General features: G+C 38.7%; 1 protein-coding gene across 5 annotated transcripts in view; it reads right to left on the bottom strand.

Annotated features, from left to right (window-relative positions):
• Positions 1–20,432, bottom strand: part of PIEZO2 (piezo type mechanosensitive ion channel component 2) — a 465,998-nt gene that overhangs the window by 156,768 nt on the left and 288,798 nt on the right. For all 5 annotated transcript variants that reach the window (XM_073631329.1, XM_073631330.1, XM_073631332.1 and 2 more), the window contains exons 5-7: positions 14,638–14,800; positions 6,400–6,610; positions 4,601–4,814 (exon numbers count right to left, since the gene is read on the bottom strand). In XM_073631329.1, coding sequence (XP_073487430.1) covers positions 4,601–4,814; positions 6,400–6,610; positions 14,638–14,800 — 588 coding nt within the window. The remainder of the gene's footprint in view (positions 1–4,600; positions 4,815–6,399; positions 6,611–14,637; positions 14,801–20,432) is intronic.

Genomic DNA, 20,432 nt, shown 5'->3' with positions numbered 1-20,432 from the left:
GGCCACTCTGCCATAAAGCCGCGACTGTGAAGGGATGCAGTGATGGTTGACTTTTTACAACTTTCTCCCATCTCCCAACTGCATCTCTGGAGCTCAGCCACAGTGATCTTTGGGTTATTCTTTACCTCTCTCACCAAGGCTCTTCTCCCTCGATAGCTCAGTTTGGCCGGACAGCCAGCTCTAGGAAGGGTTCTGGTTGTCCCAAACGTCTTCCATTTAAGGATTATGGAGGTCACTGTGCTCTTAGGAACCTTAAGTGCAGCAGAAATTTTTTTGCAACCTTGGCCAGATCTGTGCCTTGCCACAACTCTCTGTGTCTGAGCTCTTCAGGCAGTTCCTTTGACCTCATGATTCTCATTTGTTCTGACATGCACTGTTAGCTGTAAGGTCTTATATAGACAGGTGTGTGGCTTTCCTAATCAAGTCCAATCAGTATAATCAAATACAGCTGGACTCAAATGAAGGTGTAGAACCATCTCAAGGATGATCAGAAGAAATGGACAGCACCTGAGTTAAATATATGAGTGTCACAGCAAAGGGTCTGAATACTTAGGACCATGTGATATTTCAGTTTTTCTTTTTTAATAAATCTGCAAAAATGTCAACAGTTCTGTGTTTTTCTGTCAATATTGGGGTGCTGTGTGTACATTAATGAGGAAAAAAAATTAACGTAAATGATTTGAGCAAATTGCTGCAACACAATAAAGAGTGAAAAATTTAAGGGGGTCTGAATACTTTCCGTTCCCACCCACTGTATATATATATATACAGTCAGTCTAATATATATATATCTACAGTGCATTTAGTGGTGTTCTGTTTCTAATACACTTCAGGCGGTGTATTAATATATATATATATATATATATATATATATATATATATATATATATATACAGTCTTTCAAACATAACTCAAGCAACTTTTATCTTCACACCCATAGTTGCCATCACCCGAGGTGGGTTAATAACGTCCCCAAAGAACAGTTTAGTCATCTTCATAGGAACTGTACACTTGATCAGGATTATTTTTCTCAAGGTAAGATCCTTAGTTGAACAATTCTATAAAACTTGTGCCACTAGCCAGATCAGGGCCATTAAACCACCTCAGGGTCCGACATCAAATTTATAATCCAGTTTCACCCCTGTTTCAAACAGATGGAGAAGGTCATTGCACGACATTGGGGGTTCCTTTTGAAGGAATGTAAGTTGGGGCCGTTTCTACCACAGATCTAAATTTGTGTATAGAAGGGCTCCAAATGTCAAAAACAAGATTGCCCCTTTTGCTTGCCCCTTTGCTAGCAAATTACCATCCAGCAATAAGCCCTCCTCCCATCCTTTAGCTACCTTCTTCAACATAGTCGGGATGTTTCAGTGTAAAAAACTAAAATGCAAGATGTGTAAATTTGTCGAACACCGCAAAAAGAGTTTTACTGGTAACAAAGGAAAAATGTATTCCATCAGTTCCTTCTTCTCCTGTTCCACTGATTTTGTTGTATACTGCCTCTTATGTCTCTGCGGTCTCCGCTACGTAAGCAGGACTATTCGTATAGTCTGGGTGTGTTTTGGTAAACACAGAAGACTAATTGAGAAAGACAGCACTGATCATAGTGTTCCCCGCCATTTCAAACTCATGATTGCTCCACCAATGGTCATCGGGTTTGGGTTTTGGAACAAATTCCCCCCTGTGACCCTTTTTAAATTTATCATCTTAATACTCTATCAACAGGAGGTCTTAATGAGTAACTTGAGGTGAATTCTCTTTTGTAGTGAGCACCCGGTTTCCTCTCTGTTCTTATACATTTTTCAATTTTGGTAAAAAAAAAAATCCCAGCTTCTGTTATCATGTACAGTGCATTCAGAAAGTATTCACATCGCTTCACTTTTGACACATTTTGTTATGTTACAGCCTTATTCCAAAAGGGATTAAATTCATTATTTTCCTCAAAATTCTAGAAACAACATCTCATAATGACAATGTGAAAGAAGTTTTTTTGAAATTTTTGCAAACTTATTAAAAATTAAAAAATCACATGTACATAAGTATTCACAGATTTTGCGCAATACTTTGTTGAAGCACCTTTGGCACCAATTACAGCCTCAAGTCTTTTTGAGTATGATGCTAAAAGCTTGGCACACCTGTTTTTGGGCAGTTTCTCCCATTCTTCTTCGCAGGACCTCTCAAGCTCCATCAGGTTGCTTGGGGAGCGTCGGTGCACAGCCATTTTCAGATCTCTCCAGAGATGTTCAATCAGGTTCAAGTCTGGGCTCTGGCTGGGCCACTCAAGGACATTCACAGAGTTGACCCGTAGCCACACTGGAGCAGGTTTTCATCAAGGATGTCTCTGTACATTGCTGCATTCATCTTTCCCTCAATCCTGAGTAGTCTCTCAGTTCCTGCCGCTGAAAAATATCCCCACATCATGATGCTGCCACCACCATGCTTCACTGCAGGGAAAGTATATGCCTGGTGATGAGCGGTGCCTGGTTTCAAGATAGCCTTAATGGCAAGACATGACGCTTGCCATTTAAGCCAAAGAGTTCAATCTTTGTTTCATCAGACCAGAGAATTTTGTTTCTCATGGTCTGAGAGTCCTTCAGGTGCCTTTTGAAAAACTCCAGGCGGGCTGTCATGTGTCTTTTACTGAGGGCTGGCTTCGGTCTGGCCACTCTACCATACATGCCTGATTAATGGAGTGCTGCAGAGATGGTTGTTCTTCTTGAAGGTTCTCCTCTCTCCACAGAGAAAAGCTGGAGCTCTGTCAGAGTGACCCTCAGGTTCTTGGTCACCTCCCTGAAAGGACCTTCTCCCCTGATCACCCAGCTTGGCCAGACGGCCCACTCTAGGAAGAGTTCTGGAGGTTACAAACGTCTTCCATTTATGGATGATGGAGGGCACTGTGCTCATTGGGACCTTCATTGCTGCAGAAATGTTTCTGTACCCATCCCCAGATCTGTGCCTCAATACAATCCTGTTATGGAGGTCTACAGACAATTCCTTTTTTCCTTTTATTTTAACGTAATATTTTATTCATTTATATTCAAGTCTTTCACCTGATGTAATACTCCTTATGTCCTTATATTTACAGTGCAGCTATTTTGCTTTATCAGCTTTGTATTTTCTTGTCTGGCAAACCGTGCTTCCCTGGGGCACTGCATTCCCTGTTTCACCTTCAGGGTTGCACTGCACTCAGCTGCAAGGGGAGCCCTCTCAACACCTTGGCCTCCAACCGGAATCCTGAGAGATCCTCTGTCTGGAAAGTGCTGATTGGCCCTGTGTTGTTCACATGCACTCTCCAAAGACAAAAAAAAACCTCTCTAGCAATACACACCAAACTTAGCATGTGCAGCCCATCCCCTAGTTCTGTAAATATCAGGGTATTTTTTGGAGAAAGTGAAAGAAGAGGAGGATCAGAGAGACAGGATCAAACAGCCTTTATACACAATACAAAGGATTAACCCCTTAGGTTCCACAGTAAGTATAACAAGCATGCTTTACTGCTTATACAGACTGATTTTACTGTTGTGGGTTTAGTAACACTTTAAGTAAACATAAATTTGCTCTTCTTGATTGGATGTAAATATTCACAAAATGTATTGTGTGATGGTTCTCAACTCCTTTAGTTTATCCCCACATTGAATCACTCTCAGCTTAATACTCATGGCACAACCCTCTGGCATTCAATAGCTGCTAGTCTTTATGATTTGGGTCAGTCAATAGAAAAAAAACATAACTCCAGCAAATCTGTCAGGGCTGGGCTTTTAGCAGCTCTCTTCTCAGTGCTCTGATTTCTGGTTTCCTGATTACTGTCCTGTCTGACTACCCGTTTTGGCTTCTGATCCCTGGCTTATATTTTGACTACGTTTACTGATCTGTACCATTTTTTAGCATTACAGTAAAGATGTGATTTTTACTGGATTTTCTGTCTCAGTCTGATTCATGGTTCCTGACACAATCCAAGTAGACTGAACAGACAAAGTGGAGATCAGTTAAAACAAATCTTTTACCATATTGTCAACCTTAGGCGTGGCTCTCTCTTGTCTCCCACTACTCCTTTTTGGTCAGTGAGGGCATCTAACATATGGAAGGACTAATAGACAGGTGGAAAGAGTGAGGTCAAGCTTGACTTCTGCAGGAAAAGTCAGGATTTTCACAAAGTTTCATTTGCTTGCATCTCTGTATTCAGCTGTATTCACAGATGAACTGCACATGTGGATTTTATAAGAGAGAAACCCTTTATATATATATATATATATATATATATATATATATATATATATATATATATATATATATATATATATAGATTTGATGAAAGCCATGATTTGCATCAGGTGTACTCTAAAAAATAAATTTTCTACATTAGGACTCTCTTACCTATTTGTCCAAAATGTTATTTATTTTACAATTTCCTAGCTGAGTTTCTCAGCAGCTATCTTTATTCAGCTAATAAAATTAGCAGTGCAGTAAAGTATGCAGTTAAATTAATCACACATTTTACAAGGGTTTAAGATTCATGATCTATTTGGTAATTGATACCAGAATGGAGTCTGTATAGTGCAACATCAAAACACAACAATACTCAATAATGTGTTTAACTTACCTGGCATAAAAATCATTGGGTGGAATTATCTCCTGAAAAAACTGCAACTGGTAAAGATACAGTCCAATCAAGTGTCCTGCACTGAATATGGCCATTAATACACATAGACAGCTGAATATCAGCGGATCAAATACTCGGCAACAGGACCACCATGTGCATAACCCCAAAAATACAAAGAAATACACAGCTGAGGTTAAAGAAGGCAACATCATGCCTGCAAGAAAAAAAGAGAAATGTCAGAGACTACATTAATATTTATTAGAGTTACATAACAGCCAAAACCACCCAAACTAACTGAGATTTCTGCAGCAAAAATGTAACTAACCGAAATCAGATCATGTGACTATTATAGTGCACAGCACAGCTGTATGTTTTTTAAACAATATGAACTAGATTATATAGATTATATAACTAGATTATATAAAATCGGCTGCTTAAAAATGTACCACATCCATATCCAAATCAATCCTACCTACTTTGACATCTCTAGTTCTCTTTGAAGACACTACACCTAGTGGGTCTTGGAGCAACTAGTGTGTCTCCACCTCCTCCTTTGGGATTCGCCATCATCCTCCGCTAGTTCTATACCGTTCCCAAAATTCCTAGGGCATTATGTAAGTCACGCATGGGTGTCCCCTTGTATGTGCAATTTTGTAGCAATGATATACTGATTTGATTGTTTTGTTATAAATTGTTAAAAACATTATGTTGTATTGACTGTGTGCATATTTTGTAGGGGTGAGATCACTCACCCCTACATTCAAGAGCAAAAGGTCCTGAGGAAGCAACTAAAGCGAAGTGCATCGACCTCTCTTCTCTTGATTGATCGTTTTTTAGGGTTTAACACAATAGTTGAGTCATATATATGTGCAAGATTGGTCTTCCAACATATAGGGGACCATAAATACTTGTGGTTTTTCTTTAAAAATATATCATTTTAATCATAATAAATTTTGTATAAACTTTTTATATTCATTGAGTTGTCTGTCCCATTTATACCAGTAAAATCCAATCAATAAAATTTGGCATCTAAAAGTGACTTTTTCACACCAAAAAATGTACTGATCAATCTTGAAAGTTTAAAACAGGCTTACCAATATACTCCCAGCCCTTAGCTTTTAAAATATTATTACATTTTAATAATATTATTACATTTTGTGCTAAAACTAGGTTTATCCCTTGACCACTCATGATCATTGAAATCAATGGGCAGCACCGCCGAACCCTTTTTTGGCCGCTAGCAGGGGTTAAAAGCACCCTGCTAGTGGCCGAATAGGGCCACTAAAACAACGGTAAGGCGCCACTAAAGTAGCGGCGATTTACTGCCGACGTCCCCAACGCCTCAGTGTGAAAGCAGCCTTAAACTTAAGCATTACAAGAAGGAAGAAAGTGCATATACCCTTAAAGAGAAACTAAATCCAAAAAAATGTAAAAACTGTGAACAGGCAGGCTTTTTATTGCAGAAAAGACATGCAATGTCTCTTTTGCAATTACCTTAGTCTTACCTGTCTATTCCCAATCTTCTATGGAATGTACACTGAGCTGCTCATTTGCAGCTCAGTTTACATTCCGGCACACTCCCAATGTGTAGAATGTTTAAAATGCACATCTACATTTTCACTGAATTTAACTAAATTTTTGTTGCACATACTGTTGCAGAAGTACCTAAAAGTAACAAGTATAGGCCTCCCCAACAACCCTGCTAAGACAGTAATAAGAGACTGTGCACACCGAGGGCACTTTTCTAAACAATGACTACCATGCTTTCAAGGTAAATAAGTCTACTGTGCAGCACCAACCTGTTATACCAAGTAAAATGGTAACTACTACTTTTCCAGCGGTGGCTATAATGTTGCCAATAAATTCTTTAAGCTTAGAGGCTAATGAGGCAACTTTGCGCAGAATTTTTAACCTAGTGCTTTCTTCTGCCCCTTCATTCAAATCATCTTCTCCATCAAAATCTTCTTCATACATTAAGGCATCGTCCATATCTATCTTTCCTGCTTCTGTCTAAATACAAAACAAAATAACATATGAAAGAGAGACTATTGTATGGTTTTAGCAAACACCTATTTTCTAGTTATTTTCCTATATACCATAAAGTAATGTTTGATATCACATTCACATTTAACATGCCTGTTCTTTCATTTTTTTTTTTTTTACTGTATGCTATGTGATTGTTTGGCTATTATGCTAACTTGCTGGCTTCAGTACTTTCTGAGTCATTGACTTGGAACAAGTATGAAGATCAGGAGTTTAGACTTTTCTCCAACTTGATCTGCAAACCTTTCAAGGCCAGTGATTAATAAGGCACTAAATCAGCAAGGTAGCATAATAGCCAGGCAACTAGTATTTTCATAAGAGAGACCAACCCTTTCAGCTCCATATTCCTCTAATGACAGGCAGTGGCAAATTGTTGCAAGTGGCCTACCCTTCACGCAGACAATAGGGAGGTATAGAGACTGGGCTGTAGAGATACCCACCCTGTGCAGTTAGAGTTAGATGCATTGATATCCCACCCAACTGTGCCTGCACTCTGTCAGATATATAACCACTGACATTACTACTGACCACCAATGTAAAGGTACACTTCCCCACTGACCGCCAATATAAGGAGACACTTGAGCACTGACCATCAATGTAAGTGGACACTCCACAACTAAGCGAGATTATAAGTCTCACTACACTGACTATCAATGCAAGGGTGCACATAACCACTGACCAATATTGTCAGGAGGCATTACACTGGCCACCAATGTAATGGACACTTTTATAATGACCACCAATGTTAGAAGGAACTTCTACACTGACCACCAGTGTAAATGGGGTACTTCACCACAGACCATCAATGTATAGGGGACATTTTAGCACTGACTGTAGCTGTCTGTGTACATATATAATTAAAATTTAACATAGATTATATATATATATATATATATATATATATATATATATATATATATATAGTTGTGCTCATAAGTTTACATACCCTGGCAGAATGTATGATTTCTTGGCCATTTTTCAGAGAATATGAATGAGAACACAAAAACTTTTCTTTCACTTATGGTTAGAGTTTGGCTGAAGCCATTTTTTATCAATCAACTGTGTTTACTCTTTTTAAATCATAATGACAACAGAAACTACCCAAATGACCCTGATTAAAAGTTTACATACCCCAGTTCTTAATACTGTGTATTGTCCCCTTTAACATCGATGACAGCTTGAAGTCTTTTGTGGTATTTGTGGACGAGGATCTTTATCTTCTCAGATGATAAAGGTGCCCATTCCTCTTGGCAAAAAGCCTTCAGTTCCTGTAAATTCTTGGGCTGTCTTGCATAAACTGCATGTTTAGGATTTCCCCAGAGTGTCTCAATGATATTGAGGTCAGACTTCATAACCTTCGCTTTATTCTGCTGTAGCCAATGACAGATCGACTTGGCCTTGTGTTTTGGATCATTGTCATGTTGGAATGTCCAAGTGTGTCCCATGCGCAGTTTCCTGGCTGATAAATGCAAATGTTCCTCCAGTATTTTTTGATAACATACTGCATTCATCTTGCCATCAATTTTGACCAAATTTCCTCTACCTTTGTAGCTCACACATCCCCAAAACATTACCGATCCACCTCCGTGTTTCACAGTATGAATGGTGTACCTTTCATCATAGGCCTTGTTGACTCCTCTCCAAATGTAGTGTTTATGGTTGTGGCCAAAAAGCTCAATTTTGATAATTTCTCATCACTCCAAATGGCCTTGTGCCAGAAAGTTTGAGGCTTGTCTCTGTGCTGTTTGGGGGATACTTTGTGGCTTTCATCAAGTGCCTCCTTATTGTCCATCTTGAAACACCCACACCACATGTTTTCAGAGAGTCCTGTATTTCACCTGAAGTTACTTGTGGGTTTTTCTTTGCATCCCAAACAATTTTCCTGGCAGTTGTGGCTGAAATTTTAGTTGGTCTACTTGACTGTGGTTAATTACAAGCAAACAGATCACAGGTGAGGATGGTTACCTTTAATAGCCATTCAAACCCCTTTGTGTCAACTTGTGTGCATGTTATCAGGCAAAAATCACCAGTGTATGTAAACTTTTGATCAGGGTCATTTGGGTAGTTTCTGTTGTCATTATGATTTAAAAAGAGTAAACACAATTGACTGATAATAAATGGCTTCAGCCAAACACTAACCACAAGTGAAAGAAGTGTTTTTGTGTTATCATTCATATTCTCTGAAAAATGGCCATGAAATCATAAATTTTGCCAGGGTATGTAAACTTATGAGCACAGCTGTGTATGTATGTATATATATATATATATATATATATATATATATATATATATATATATATATATATATATATATATACTCACGCAATGGGGGTGATTTACTAAAACTGGTGGACAAAAAAATCCGATGTAGCTATGCATAGTAACCAATCAGATTCTAGGTTTTATTGTCAAAGATTAATTGAGCAACCTGGAATTAGAAGCTGATTCACCAGATACTGTGTGCATCAGTTTTAGTTAATTTCCCCCAGTAGTATGTAGGTTATAGAATTATAAATTATTTATATCACCCTGATCTATTTTACTTAGTTAAAACACATAAAAAATACTACAGAAAGCCAACCACACAATATTCTTTTTTTGGGATGATATGATCATAGTTCCTTACATTCTCAATAATGACATCCCTAGTGATTTGATATTCCTTTGTTGTTAAATATGCTTAAAAAACATTGCTCTATATTTCCATGGTGTAGTCCTACATTTAATAGTAGACTGATGAGATGATCTCACATCTGCTTGCACAAAGTGTTTATGTCTATCTATGAAGAAGCTAAGAGGCTTCATTGCATATTACATGTAAATGTCAAAGCAGCAATAAATGTAAGACAGGAAAAGAGCAGTGCCTGCACAGCAGCTGTTACCGCCACTATCAGAATGGGGCCAGAAACGCTATTAGTCATCACTGGATTATTTTGTTAACATTCAGCTTTTAACTCATCAGATACAGTATAAACACCAAAGCAAGGAAATGCCATCATTTCTGTATGAAGAATCTTCTCAGCAGTAATAATCCTCGGCACCCCCCTGACACAAAGCCTCAATGGTAATATTCGGGGGAAGATAAGCTCTCTTGTCCCTAGCACAGCCTGGTATCCCTGGCTAGAAATAAATGAACCACTCCATACATTCCATTCATGTAAAACAATACATAATAGTAAATGGGTAAAATGGTCTTGCATGTAATAATAGAAGAATGTTTCTTGTTAAAAAATGGACGTGTGTAGTTAAACATATGGTATTTGACTCTGTGATAAACAAGAATCTGAATTGGCAAATCTACATTTCATCTGCTATCTAGAACTTGCACTCCATCCAGCGTGTACATTTATAGCCAAAGATACTTTTTTATTAAAACAAAGAGAAATGTGCAAAGTGAAATAAACCACAGCATTCAGTCTCAATTCATCCTTCACTAGCTTGAACTCAGGAATCTGAAATGTGATAAAGTTAATGCACTTTGTACATTTTCATTGCTGTTTGTACTGCTTTACTGAGTAAGGGTTCATGCACATTGAAATTTTCAGGCAAAAAAAAAGCACTTTGCCATGCCCAGGGAGCAGCAGGTGGGGCACACAGAGGGACATAGAAGTGAATGGCTGTATGCCCCTGTACTAGGCGCACTATAGCGAACTCCAGTGCAATGGGCATATTTACCCACACGGGCATGCACAGGTGTTTCTCCATTCAGGGCCATGCCACCGCACCCGCACAGATGTCAGATTGGGAGCAGTGACTTCCATGCAGTCGTGGTGCCCCAAGTGACATCAATGTGACTGCCTGTACAGGGATGCAATGAACACCTGTGCACTCCCATGCAGGCGAACATGGTTTTTACATGGGCGTACGCTGTAGTATGGCCTGTGTAAACTAAGCCTAAAAAGTGATGCTTCTGTGCGTGCACTTACAACCTATTTTCCAAATGCAGAAGGGAAAATACATTGTACCTGTACATTTGAGTAAACATTGACGCACAGAAGTATCCCTATGTGCAGCTCCTCCTTGGTAAAACACTATATTTTGTATGCTAGAGGTATTTTCTGCCTGAAAATGTGCATGTAGCTCAAAGCTGCACATGTAACTACACATGTTGTCTGGATCAAACAATAAGAGAACAAATAAATGAAATGGGAAAATATTAGTAGGAAGCTGATTGGTAGAAAACACAGTCTACACAGGCAAGTTGTTCAACTTTCAGACAATTTTATAAATAAAACTTAGGGATTGATTTACTAAAACTGGAGAGTGCAAAATCTGGTGCAGCTCTGCATAGAGACCAATCGGCTTCCAGGTTTTTGTTGTCAAAGCTGAACTAAACAAGCTGAAGTTAAAAGTCTAAAACTCTGTTCTATTTTTCATTCTGCGTGTTCTTTGTCATGTGCATGCAGTACACCTAATTGGCTGCTAATACTGCCCTCCCACTCCAGGTTGAGTGTTGCTGTACAGGAAGCTGATACCAAATCAAATTCATGTGGAGTAGGAAATGACTAGAAAAAAAACATCATAGGTCTGATCAGAAGCGGAGCCCGTTAACATATCTGTAGGGATGTTGCCAGGGATGGGTTTTTCTAGACATTCCCTACTCAACAAGTTCAACAGCTGCCTGAAAACTTAATAGAGAATCCAGGATTGGGACCCCTGTAGCATGGTGATTGACCTCATCTATTCTGCATGGTAACAGAGGGGTTGATTTACTAAAGGCAAAAAGACTGTGCACTTTGCAAAGTGTAGTTGCCCTCTGCAAGTGCAGTTGCTCCAGAGCTTAGTAAATGAGGCAAAGCTCTAGAGCAAAACTTTGCAAAAGTGTACAGTCTTTATCCCTTTAGTAAATCAACCCCCGAGTTTTCTCCACTTGCACATATGGAAGATTGCATGTCTCTACCCAACAGGGTGACTGCGGCCTCTACAGATGTAAGTTATTTTTATTTTTTTATTTTTGTCCTGTGGTCAGACCTGCTGAGCAAATCACCATATTTAAGTCAGCTAACTATAATATAAGGGCTCCTCCATTTCCCTCTTTTCTTTTTCGGTGGAAACCACGAGCTGCCCCAAGGGCTGAAAACCAGGCCCCCATGACCAAACCCCTTGGACTCCCATGGACCACAACTTCATAGATTGAATTAAATCCAGGCACTGACACTAGCTGAATTGAAAAAAACAATACAATATGCCATGATTTTTTGATTTTATACATACCTGCATCTATTAGTGTTTATATTTAGATGATTTTCAGCTTCAAATTCCCATACTGAAAGTGTAAATCATGTGGGTATACATTCATCTACTAAAATATTTAATATTTACCTCAACATACAAACATAAACAACAAAATAAGCATAGAGTAACAAATTCTCTTTTTAGTTTCATGTTTTCTCTCTATTTTTTCTGAATGGACTCCTTAGTTTTGTTTAAAAAGCTGTTTTAAATTCAATAATTCAACAATTTTGCATGCTAATATGCCTAAAATAAAAAAGCCCCTGCAACTGAGGCATTTCATTGAACTCTATAAATTCCATTGAGAATACATATACCGTAGTAAGATTCAAATTTATTTGGAAATGTATGGTTACTTTTTTCTAATCTCAAATATTGGTTCATATCCCCACACAAGCTTTAGTACATCAGGAAAGTACAGCGGTTGAAAATGTGCGCTTTATGTTTCATGGCTTCCTCTTCCTCCCTAATTATGGGAATGAATGAACTAGTCTGTGTCATGGATTAACTTCAACACTTGGGCAACAGATTATACAGTTTACAGGTACAGAGCTTGCAGGTGATAGTTGCCAGATTGCTGTATTCCGCTCTCCTGCATGCTGTCAATCATTGGCCTAATACATTAAGCGTATTGTTTTTAACCTCTTGAACCCCTGTCTGAATGAAATTTTAACACAACAATGCTAAAAAAACCCTCAGCATTCAAATTTGCTCCACAAAACAGCCTCTTGCTCTAATTTACACATGGGCAAAAGGGCTAAGGCTAATCACTGCCAATGATCTGGGCCAAGGTTCAAGTTTGTATAGCCAAAGTTTTTTTTTTTTTTTTTTTGCTGTGTACCATTGGGGGGATTTCCCTTCGATTCCTGTACTGAAGTCCCAAAAACTTTTAGAGGAAATCTCTCACAGTATGTGGAATTCCCCTCATTGGCCCCTTTCACACGACAGACTCATCAGGTAGACCTGTCAGTTTTCCAATCGGGCCCGATCAGATCCTTCATTCTCCTCTAGGTATCTGTTTATACCCACCAACACCCAATCCCATCTGCTAAAAACAGACTGATGAGGATCTGTCTAAGTCCGTTTGCATCTGACCACCCATAGAGGACAGTGGGCCAGCCATCTGCCTGCTCAGCACGGATGAGCGGACAGATTACCCACTAAGCAGGCGAATTTCTGGCGGAGTCCATCCCGTATGGAAGAGGCCTTAGAAAGTTGCCACTGGGACAGGTGTCCCCTTTGAAAGGTTTACGCTAAATCTCCTCCCTTGACTTTCTTTTTCAATGAAAATGGTTACCAGGACAAATGGGGTTCTCTGAATTCCGGCCAGGACACAACCTGCATGGAGTTTGCATGTTTTTCCTGTGCTTGCATGGGTGTCCTCCAGGTACTCTGATTTTCTCCCACACTTCCAAGACATGTTGGTAGGTTAATTAGCTCCAATTTAAATGAGCTTTAGTATGTGTATGTATTTATGTGGGGTAGAAACTAGACTGAAAACTCCTTACGGCCTGGGACTGATGTAAATGTACAGTATGTAAAGTACTGCATACATTTTTGGTGCTATATAAATACCTGCAATTAATAAATAAATAATCTCCTCCCATGGACACGTGCAGCAGTCAAATTTGGCAGAGGTTTAAACCCCTTGCCATCCTATCTAAAGAAACGTATGTCTTTACATACATTTGAAGACTGGGTTTACCTGGGTGAATGCTAGAGTTATGGAAATGAATAGGTCAGGGGTAGTGTTAGATATATGTTTAAAGTGATACTAAACTCTGGCTTAAAAAATTCTATAATTGCATTATAAAAAGTGGAACTTCCACTCATTTATCTCCTCTCCCCCTCCGGTGCCACAATTGGCACTTTTCAGGGGGGAGGGGGGACAGGATACCTGTCTTTGACAGGTATTCTGTTCCCACTTCTGGGAGTCCGGGCCCTTACCTGCAATGGCAGCGGCAGCACTTGACAGCTGATGGAAACATCAGCTGCGGTGCCGACATCGCTGGACTCCAGGACAGGTAAGTGTCCTATTATTAAAAGCCAGCAGCTGCAGTATGTGTTTTTGGGGCGGAATACTGCTTTAATAACTAAAAAAATTCTAATATTTTTCTGCGATTACTCAGCTTCCTGTTAAAGGGTGCCTCCATTCATTCTCCATGGTCCCTCCATGCATAGAGCATTGCACATGACTGCAACAAGTGTGCACTGCTCATTCCAAACAAACGGAAGTAAGAGAGAAAAGAAAAGTTTTTTTTTATTATTATTATTTTTTATAGTCATCATTAGGTGATAAATATTAAGTATATAAACACAGAAATGAATGTAGCACTTTTTGAAGAATAGGGGTAGAAATGAACTGTTCAGCCACTAGAAACTAGAAACAGATATTATAGGAAAGAATTCTTCTTTAACTCTTCTTTAACTCCTTTCTGTCCATAGTCTGTAGATTAATTTCCCCTAGGAAGCTAGATACATTACCCTACCAGCCCTTTCCACTAGATCCACTAGACCAAGATCTTTTTGCATTGTTTAGACAAGCAAAGAGACTGGGCAATGATACCATTGAGTCTAAAACAGGCTATGTAATGAGAATGAATAGGTTTTATTTAAAAATTTGAATAGCATGTTGATAAGGGGGGAAAGGGGGGAAAAGGAGAAACCAGAGGGCGCAAAATATAAGCAGATTAAATATCAGCTTTAAATTAGGCAAATGCTAAACTTTATTTAACTTTAACTGTCTGTAAATCAGTACTTACCAATTCTTCATTTACAAACTGAGAGTTGTACTGTGCGTCCTCTTCAGTCACTGTTTGCTGGACAAGTTTTTTGCAAAACAGCCAAGTGGCCAAACTGGCAATAAACATCCCAATATCTGGTACAAACAATCGGATTCCATTGCCAGCGTCTGTATCCTTGAGGCTGGAAAAAATAAAAGACATCTTTATCTATTGCTGATTTAAAAACCTTTAATAACAAGAGCAATACGCATTAGAAATAATTCAGGAGGAAAAAATGGGAAAGTAATGTTACAGTAATTAATTATACATAAAAGTAAGTAAATAGATAGATAGATAAATAGATATTTTGTATTTTATATACCTAAAATGATCTTATTGATATTTCAAAAAGGAATTATCACACGTTCCTTTGCAATCAAATCAAAACCCAAATGTATCAATATATTATCATTACTTCTTTATCACAATAGGTTTATCAGATACCAAATTTTAGAACTTTTGTACCTTTGTAATAAACAAAGGTAATAAATAACATTAATGTGCATAATATAAAAAATAGCGCAAGCAAAATGATTCACACCTTGCACACATTGTACCTCGGTGTGTTTTTTTTTCTACTGTAGGCTCAATTCACAACAGGATAATGATCCCTATTTGCCAAAAGTGACAGTTATGAGTCCTCCATATAAGGCCTATATATATCATATATAAGAAAATACAAAAATACAGTCACATGGCTGAAAAAGCTTCATGAACTGAGCTTATCGTTCGATAAATTGCTAGAATAATTAGGACACAGTGTAATTCTAATATGTAAGAATGTATATAATACTTTTTTTAGCCTGAACTATTTGAGTAATAGCAAGATATAAAACCTGTGAATGTTTACAAAGAAATTCAGTCATCTCCTAAAAAAAAAAAAAAAAAAAAAAAAAATTGGTCAAACAAAATCTGTGGTTTGCTCTGCTAATCCATTTGGCACGGCATATGGGAATGTAGACCAGGATATGTGTAGGTGCTTGAGTGATAATGAACATCCTCACTCTGCAAAGGGAAAATAACTAAGGAAATTACACATCCCCTGCTGTCAAAACATCCAGCTTCTTCTTTTTTGATTCACTGTTTAAACAGGTTTAAGCAATTTTGAAATGCTTGTATTTTATGGGATTTATTTGGCATTTGTGGCAAAATCAAATAAAAACAAGGTATGTAGGCCTAGATATTGGTCAGAATGAATGCTAACTAAAGTCTAGGTGGCAAATATTTTTCAGAAAGGGGCTGATTGTGTTTTTTATCTTTCATCTTTTAAAGCAACCATATCAACATGGGGTCCAAAGTAAAGTAAAGCCAGCTTGTAAAAGAGGATGATATGTTAGCTTAACTTGTGACCTTAAAATGTCACCATGTGCAGATCGGTGGTCACAGCAGGTCTCTGACACATCTTGGTATCAATTATTTGCTGCCCCACTGTGATTCCTTTTGCTGGGTCCTATATCACTGCAGGCTATGGCAGCCTCAGAGTGAAACCACTGGGAACAGTGGAAGAGGTGGACAGAGATCTGCAACCTGGCAGAGGTTTATGGCATGGATCATTGGAAAGATAAGTACACATCATCTGCTTTTAATATTTTGCTTTACTTAAAGCAGAACTTAACTGTATCTGAGCAGCACAAACTGAAAATGCTTTGTAAATTATTTGTAAGTAAACTCACCCATCTATTTATGTCTCAATGCTTTATTTTGTTGAGAAATCACTTTAAAAACACCCCCTAGCATTTCTAGCTGTTGCCATCTTGAGTAAGGGCAGATGATTCATGTAGCATTTACTTCCTGTAATCCATCTGCCCTTAGCTCAAACATGCAGGCAGGAGGGTGTGCTTAGCTGAGAATGTCCCTCCTTCTCTCCTCTAGGTGAATGAAAAAAAAGGCCACGAAGATTCCTGGGATGTATGACATCATTTTGTCCTAGGCCCCGGGGTCTCCAAACTATGGCTCTCCAGTTGTTCAGGAACTACAATTCCCATCATTCCTAGTCATGTCTGTGAATGTCAGAGTCTTACAATGCCTCATGGGACGTGTAGCTCCGCAACAGCTGGAGCGTAGTAGTTGGGAGATCCCTGGGGCCCTAGGCCAATACTCAGAAAGCAAGTAAAGAAATGTACAAAAAAAAAAAAAGTTTAAAGCAAGTAAATTTAATGTACCTTCTTATCAATTTACTAAGGCTAGCAGCATAAGAATTAGAAATAATTAAAGTGACACTCAAAGTTCAAATTTTTTGTTTTAAAAATAACAAACATGTTATACTTACCTGCTCTGTGCAATGGTTTTGCACACAGCAACCCCTATCCTCCTCTTCTCGGGTCCCCAGCCAGTGCTCCTGGCTCCTCCCCCCTGCTATAAAGCACACAGAATGTGGCTTGGCCCCACCCCCCCTCCCTCCTCACTGGCTGTGATTGACAGCAGCGGAAGTCAATGGCTCCTGCTGCTATTTCTCAGCCAACGAGAAGAGGGATAGAATGCATGAAAGTAAAAAACCTTCAGCCTTTATAACCACTTTAATGTCAATTAGGAGAGTTTGGTTCTGCTTTGACTTTGAAAACCACATAGCGATAGTCACTTTAAAATGCTAAAAAAAGTTATCTTACCTGTCAAAATATACTGTACATAAACTATGAAGACAAGAATATTAAAGCAAAAACATCAACATCAACATCAATTCATTTCTTATGGTATGAAATACTCTATATCAAACGGTAGAGATTATGGAATACATACTATTTCAACAAGTTCTATGGAGTATAGACAACTACTACAGGTTACCAAAATCTTGACAAAGTCAGCCAGGTTGGATATTTTGTTAATGTCAGCACAGAGGCAAGCCTAGCGCATAACTCAAAGGTTCATATCACATACAATACTAATTGTATACATATGTAACATACATAGCAGGTATAGGATGAAAAAGTGTACTTTTAGTAGGTACATTATTACCTAAGCCTAGGTTCACATATGTGCAGTACGTTTGACTGCACATGTCATGGGTACATCAGCCAATTTATTTGAATGGGCCCACAAGAAATGCCAGAAAAAAGTCTCTGCCTTTTTTTTTTAAAATTGAGCCACACTAAGACGCATGATGTCACATTAAAATGAAAATTGGCACGGGGGCGAAAATGTGCCACATTTTCCAATGCGTGGGGGTGCCACTAATCCCTAATTGGACCTCTGCGTGTCTGATAAAGAGCAGGGTGTTTTGCTTGTAGGTCAGGAACATGTACAATTTTGCAAGTGCTCCTAACCCACACAAGTGTAAACCTAAAGTCTAGAATAACTGTACACGCAACCGTGCAAATATAACTTATTTCTTCTGCCTTATTATTCCTGCATTTTGAGAGCTGCTTTCACAGACCCACTAAATTAATTGGACATTAGCCGAGTGAACTTGTGCACTGCTGCTATGCAAAAAAACTTTGAGCTGCTGTATTCCTTGTAGGTATTCTTTAGGTCTCACTTTTAATTTGAATCATGAATTAAAAAACAGTCCCTTCCACATACACTAGGGGGAAAAAAAAGCACCAATGGTAGCAGTGTCAGACCAAAGGATAAAATAGTCCAAATTAATTCGTTTACACATGAAAAAAAAAAAACTAACGTTTTTCGCGCTTCAGTTAAAAAAAGAACCTTGAATGCACGCAATAAACAGCTTTCCCATCTAAGGGGAGCTAATTGCTGTTTTAGGAGAATTAGGCCGGCCACACACGGAGGAAATTTCTTTCCTATAACCACGGGTTGCAGGAAAGAAATTCTCTTGATTCCCCCATCAACACAGACAATGTCGATGCGGGAATCTCTCCTGTTGGGCCATTGTCTTCTCCTGGCGCGGGGGGGCGGGAGAAGTCATCCCCGCTGGGAGAAGACACTGATTATCGCTAGCAGCTATAGCAGCTGCTAGGGATAATGACAAGAGAATCCGGCAGGCTGGTTGTACCCGAGTTAATTTATTGATCAACCTGGTACATTCAGCTTGCCCGTTAGCTGGCCAGGAGTAACTGCATGGGCAATCAGTCTTTTTCCTTATCAAGAATTTTGAACCATTTCAATTGAATTACAATGTCTGTAAAGTAGAATCCCATATGAAATGACTGAAATACTTCTTTCAAAATCTGATTAACTTACCTATGCAAGAGTCTGTAAGTTTGAAAAACAATGCCCTATAATGACAGCCAATGACAGACACATGTACTGAAAAATGTCATGAAACTGTGTAGGTAGAAACATGTTTCATTACTGTAATATAGAATATGGTTTAGTTATTCTCACGTGTGTTCCTTTTACGCTAGCTTTCACTTATTTACCAGTTTTACTACCAGCATCTGGCAGTCATTGGGAAAACTGCATTATGCAATCACTATAACTTATATCAGTTATATTTACATTTCAGAATGGATGTTGCATATTTGCAACCACAATGCTGGGAGGCATTTCAAATATTTTTGGACTGAACTATTTAGTCTCTTTTGATGGAATGTGCTGGACATATTGTGGCAAAATGCCTTTATCTGTATGAAATCTGCTGATATTCTACTCACAGTGCTCATGTGAAGGATTTCTCCAAAGTAAATGTATTTTGCATAGCGGGGATTATTCCATGAACCAGTTCTCATAATGTTTCTATAGTAGTTATTTTGTCACACCATTGCGATGATTGTCATAAAACAATGCAGGTTCTCTTTTTAAAGTAGTTGTGAACATACAATGTTATAGACACTTTATAATATAGCTATAACTATGCAGGGACTATAACTGTTTTTGCTTAGTTTCAGAATTGATCTTTCTTACCTTTTTCTACAAGGTTAAAAAGTTTTGTCATGTGGCCATACATCTCCGCATCTCTTGATAGTGGGGGGACAGGGTTACAGGACACTGTTCAGACACATTGGGGTTAATTTACTAAAACTAGAGCGTGCAAATTCTGGTGCGACTGTGCATGTTAGCCAATCAGCTTCTAACTCTAGCTTGTTCAATTAAAGTGATTGTAAACAATCACCTTGTAAAACAACCTATTCAGCTAAGCGGATGCTCGATCTCCATCACAAGCCGTCCAGCCCCTCCCGCCGCCTTCTGCCGCTCTGCCAGGGCTCTCACAATGTCACGTCCGGCTTACTAGAGTCTTAAAGGCACCGGATTTAAAAAAAAATCAGTATTCAAAATAGCCAAACTTGGCGTTTTTAATGCTTTTAAATGCAAAGGAGGAATTTGGGGTCTTATAGACCCCAGATCCTTACAAAAAAATACCTGACACGTGACTATTGCTGTCACAAGGGATGTTAACATTCCTTGTGACAGCAATAAAAGTGATAAACAAAATTTTTTTTAAAGGGACAGTGTAATAAATAAATAAAGAAAGAAAAAAAATTAAGGTGCCCATCTCTCTGTGCTTGTGCGCCAAAGTAAACACAGTTTTAATAAATCAACCCTGCAGTGTGCCTGTATTCCTTAGTCTGTTCAGCCTGGGGCAATATATAGGCTGTGCTTGAGCAGTCACGTTGTGATTGAGAGGAGGTGTGTGCCGGAGGCAGGCTCTGATTAGGAGGGAGGGCATGGTGTTAAAACCACACATGTGGGGTATCACCGCAATCATTAAAGCGAGAGCAAGAATTCTTGCACAAGACCTCCTTTGTAACTCTAAACAGGTTGCTGTTCAAAAATTTTAAAGGGTTGCCTATGGAGATCTTTAAGTATTGTGGTTTGTTGCCATTCCATGAATGTGCACAATTTCAAAGCATGACATATTAGGTATCTGTTTACTCGGC

Source organism: Aquarana catesbeiana, linkage group LG05, assembly GCF_042186555.1.
Source record: "Aquarana catesbeiana isolate 2022-GZ linkage group LG05, ASM4218655v1, whole genome shotgun sequence".
NCBI classification, from domain to species: Eukaryota; Metazoa; Chordata; class Amphibia; order Anura; family Ranidae; genus Aquarana; species Aquarana catesbeiana.
The sequence above is the reverse complement of the archived record's forward strand: the minus strand, read 5'-3'. Positions and strand labels throughout refer to the sequence as shown.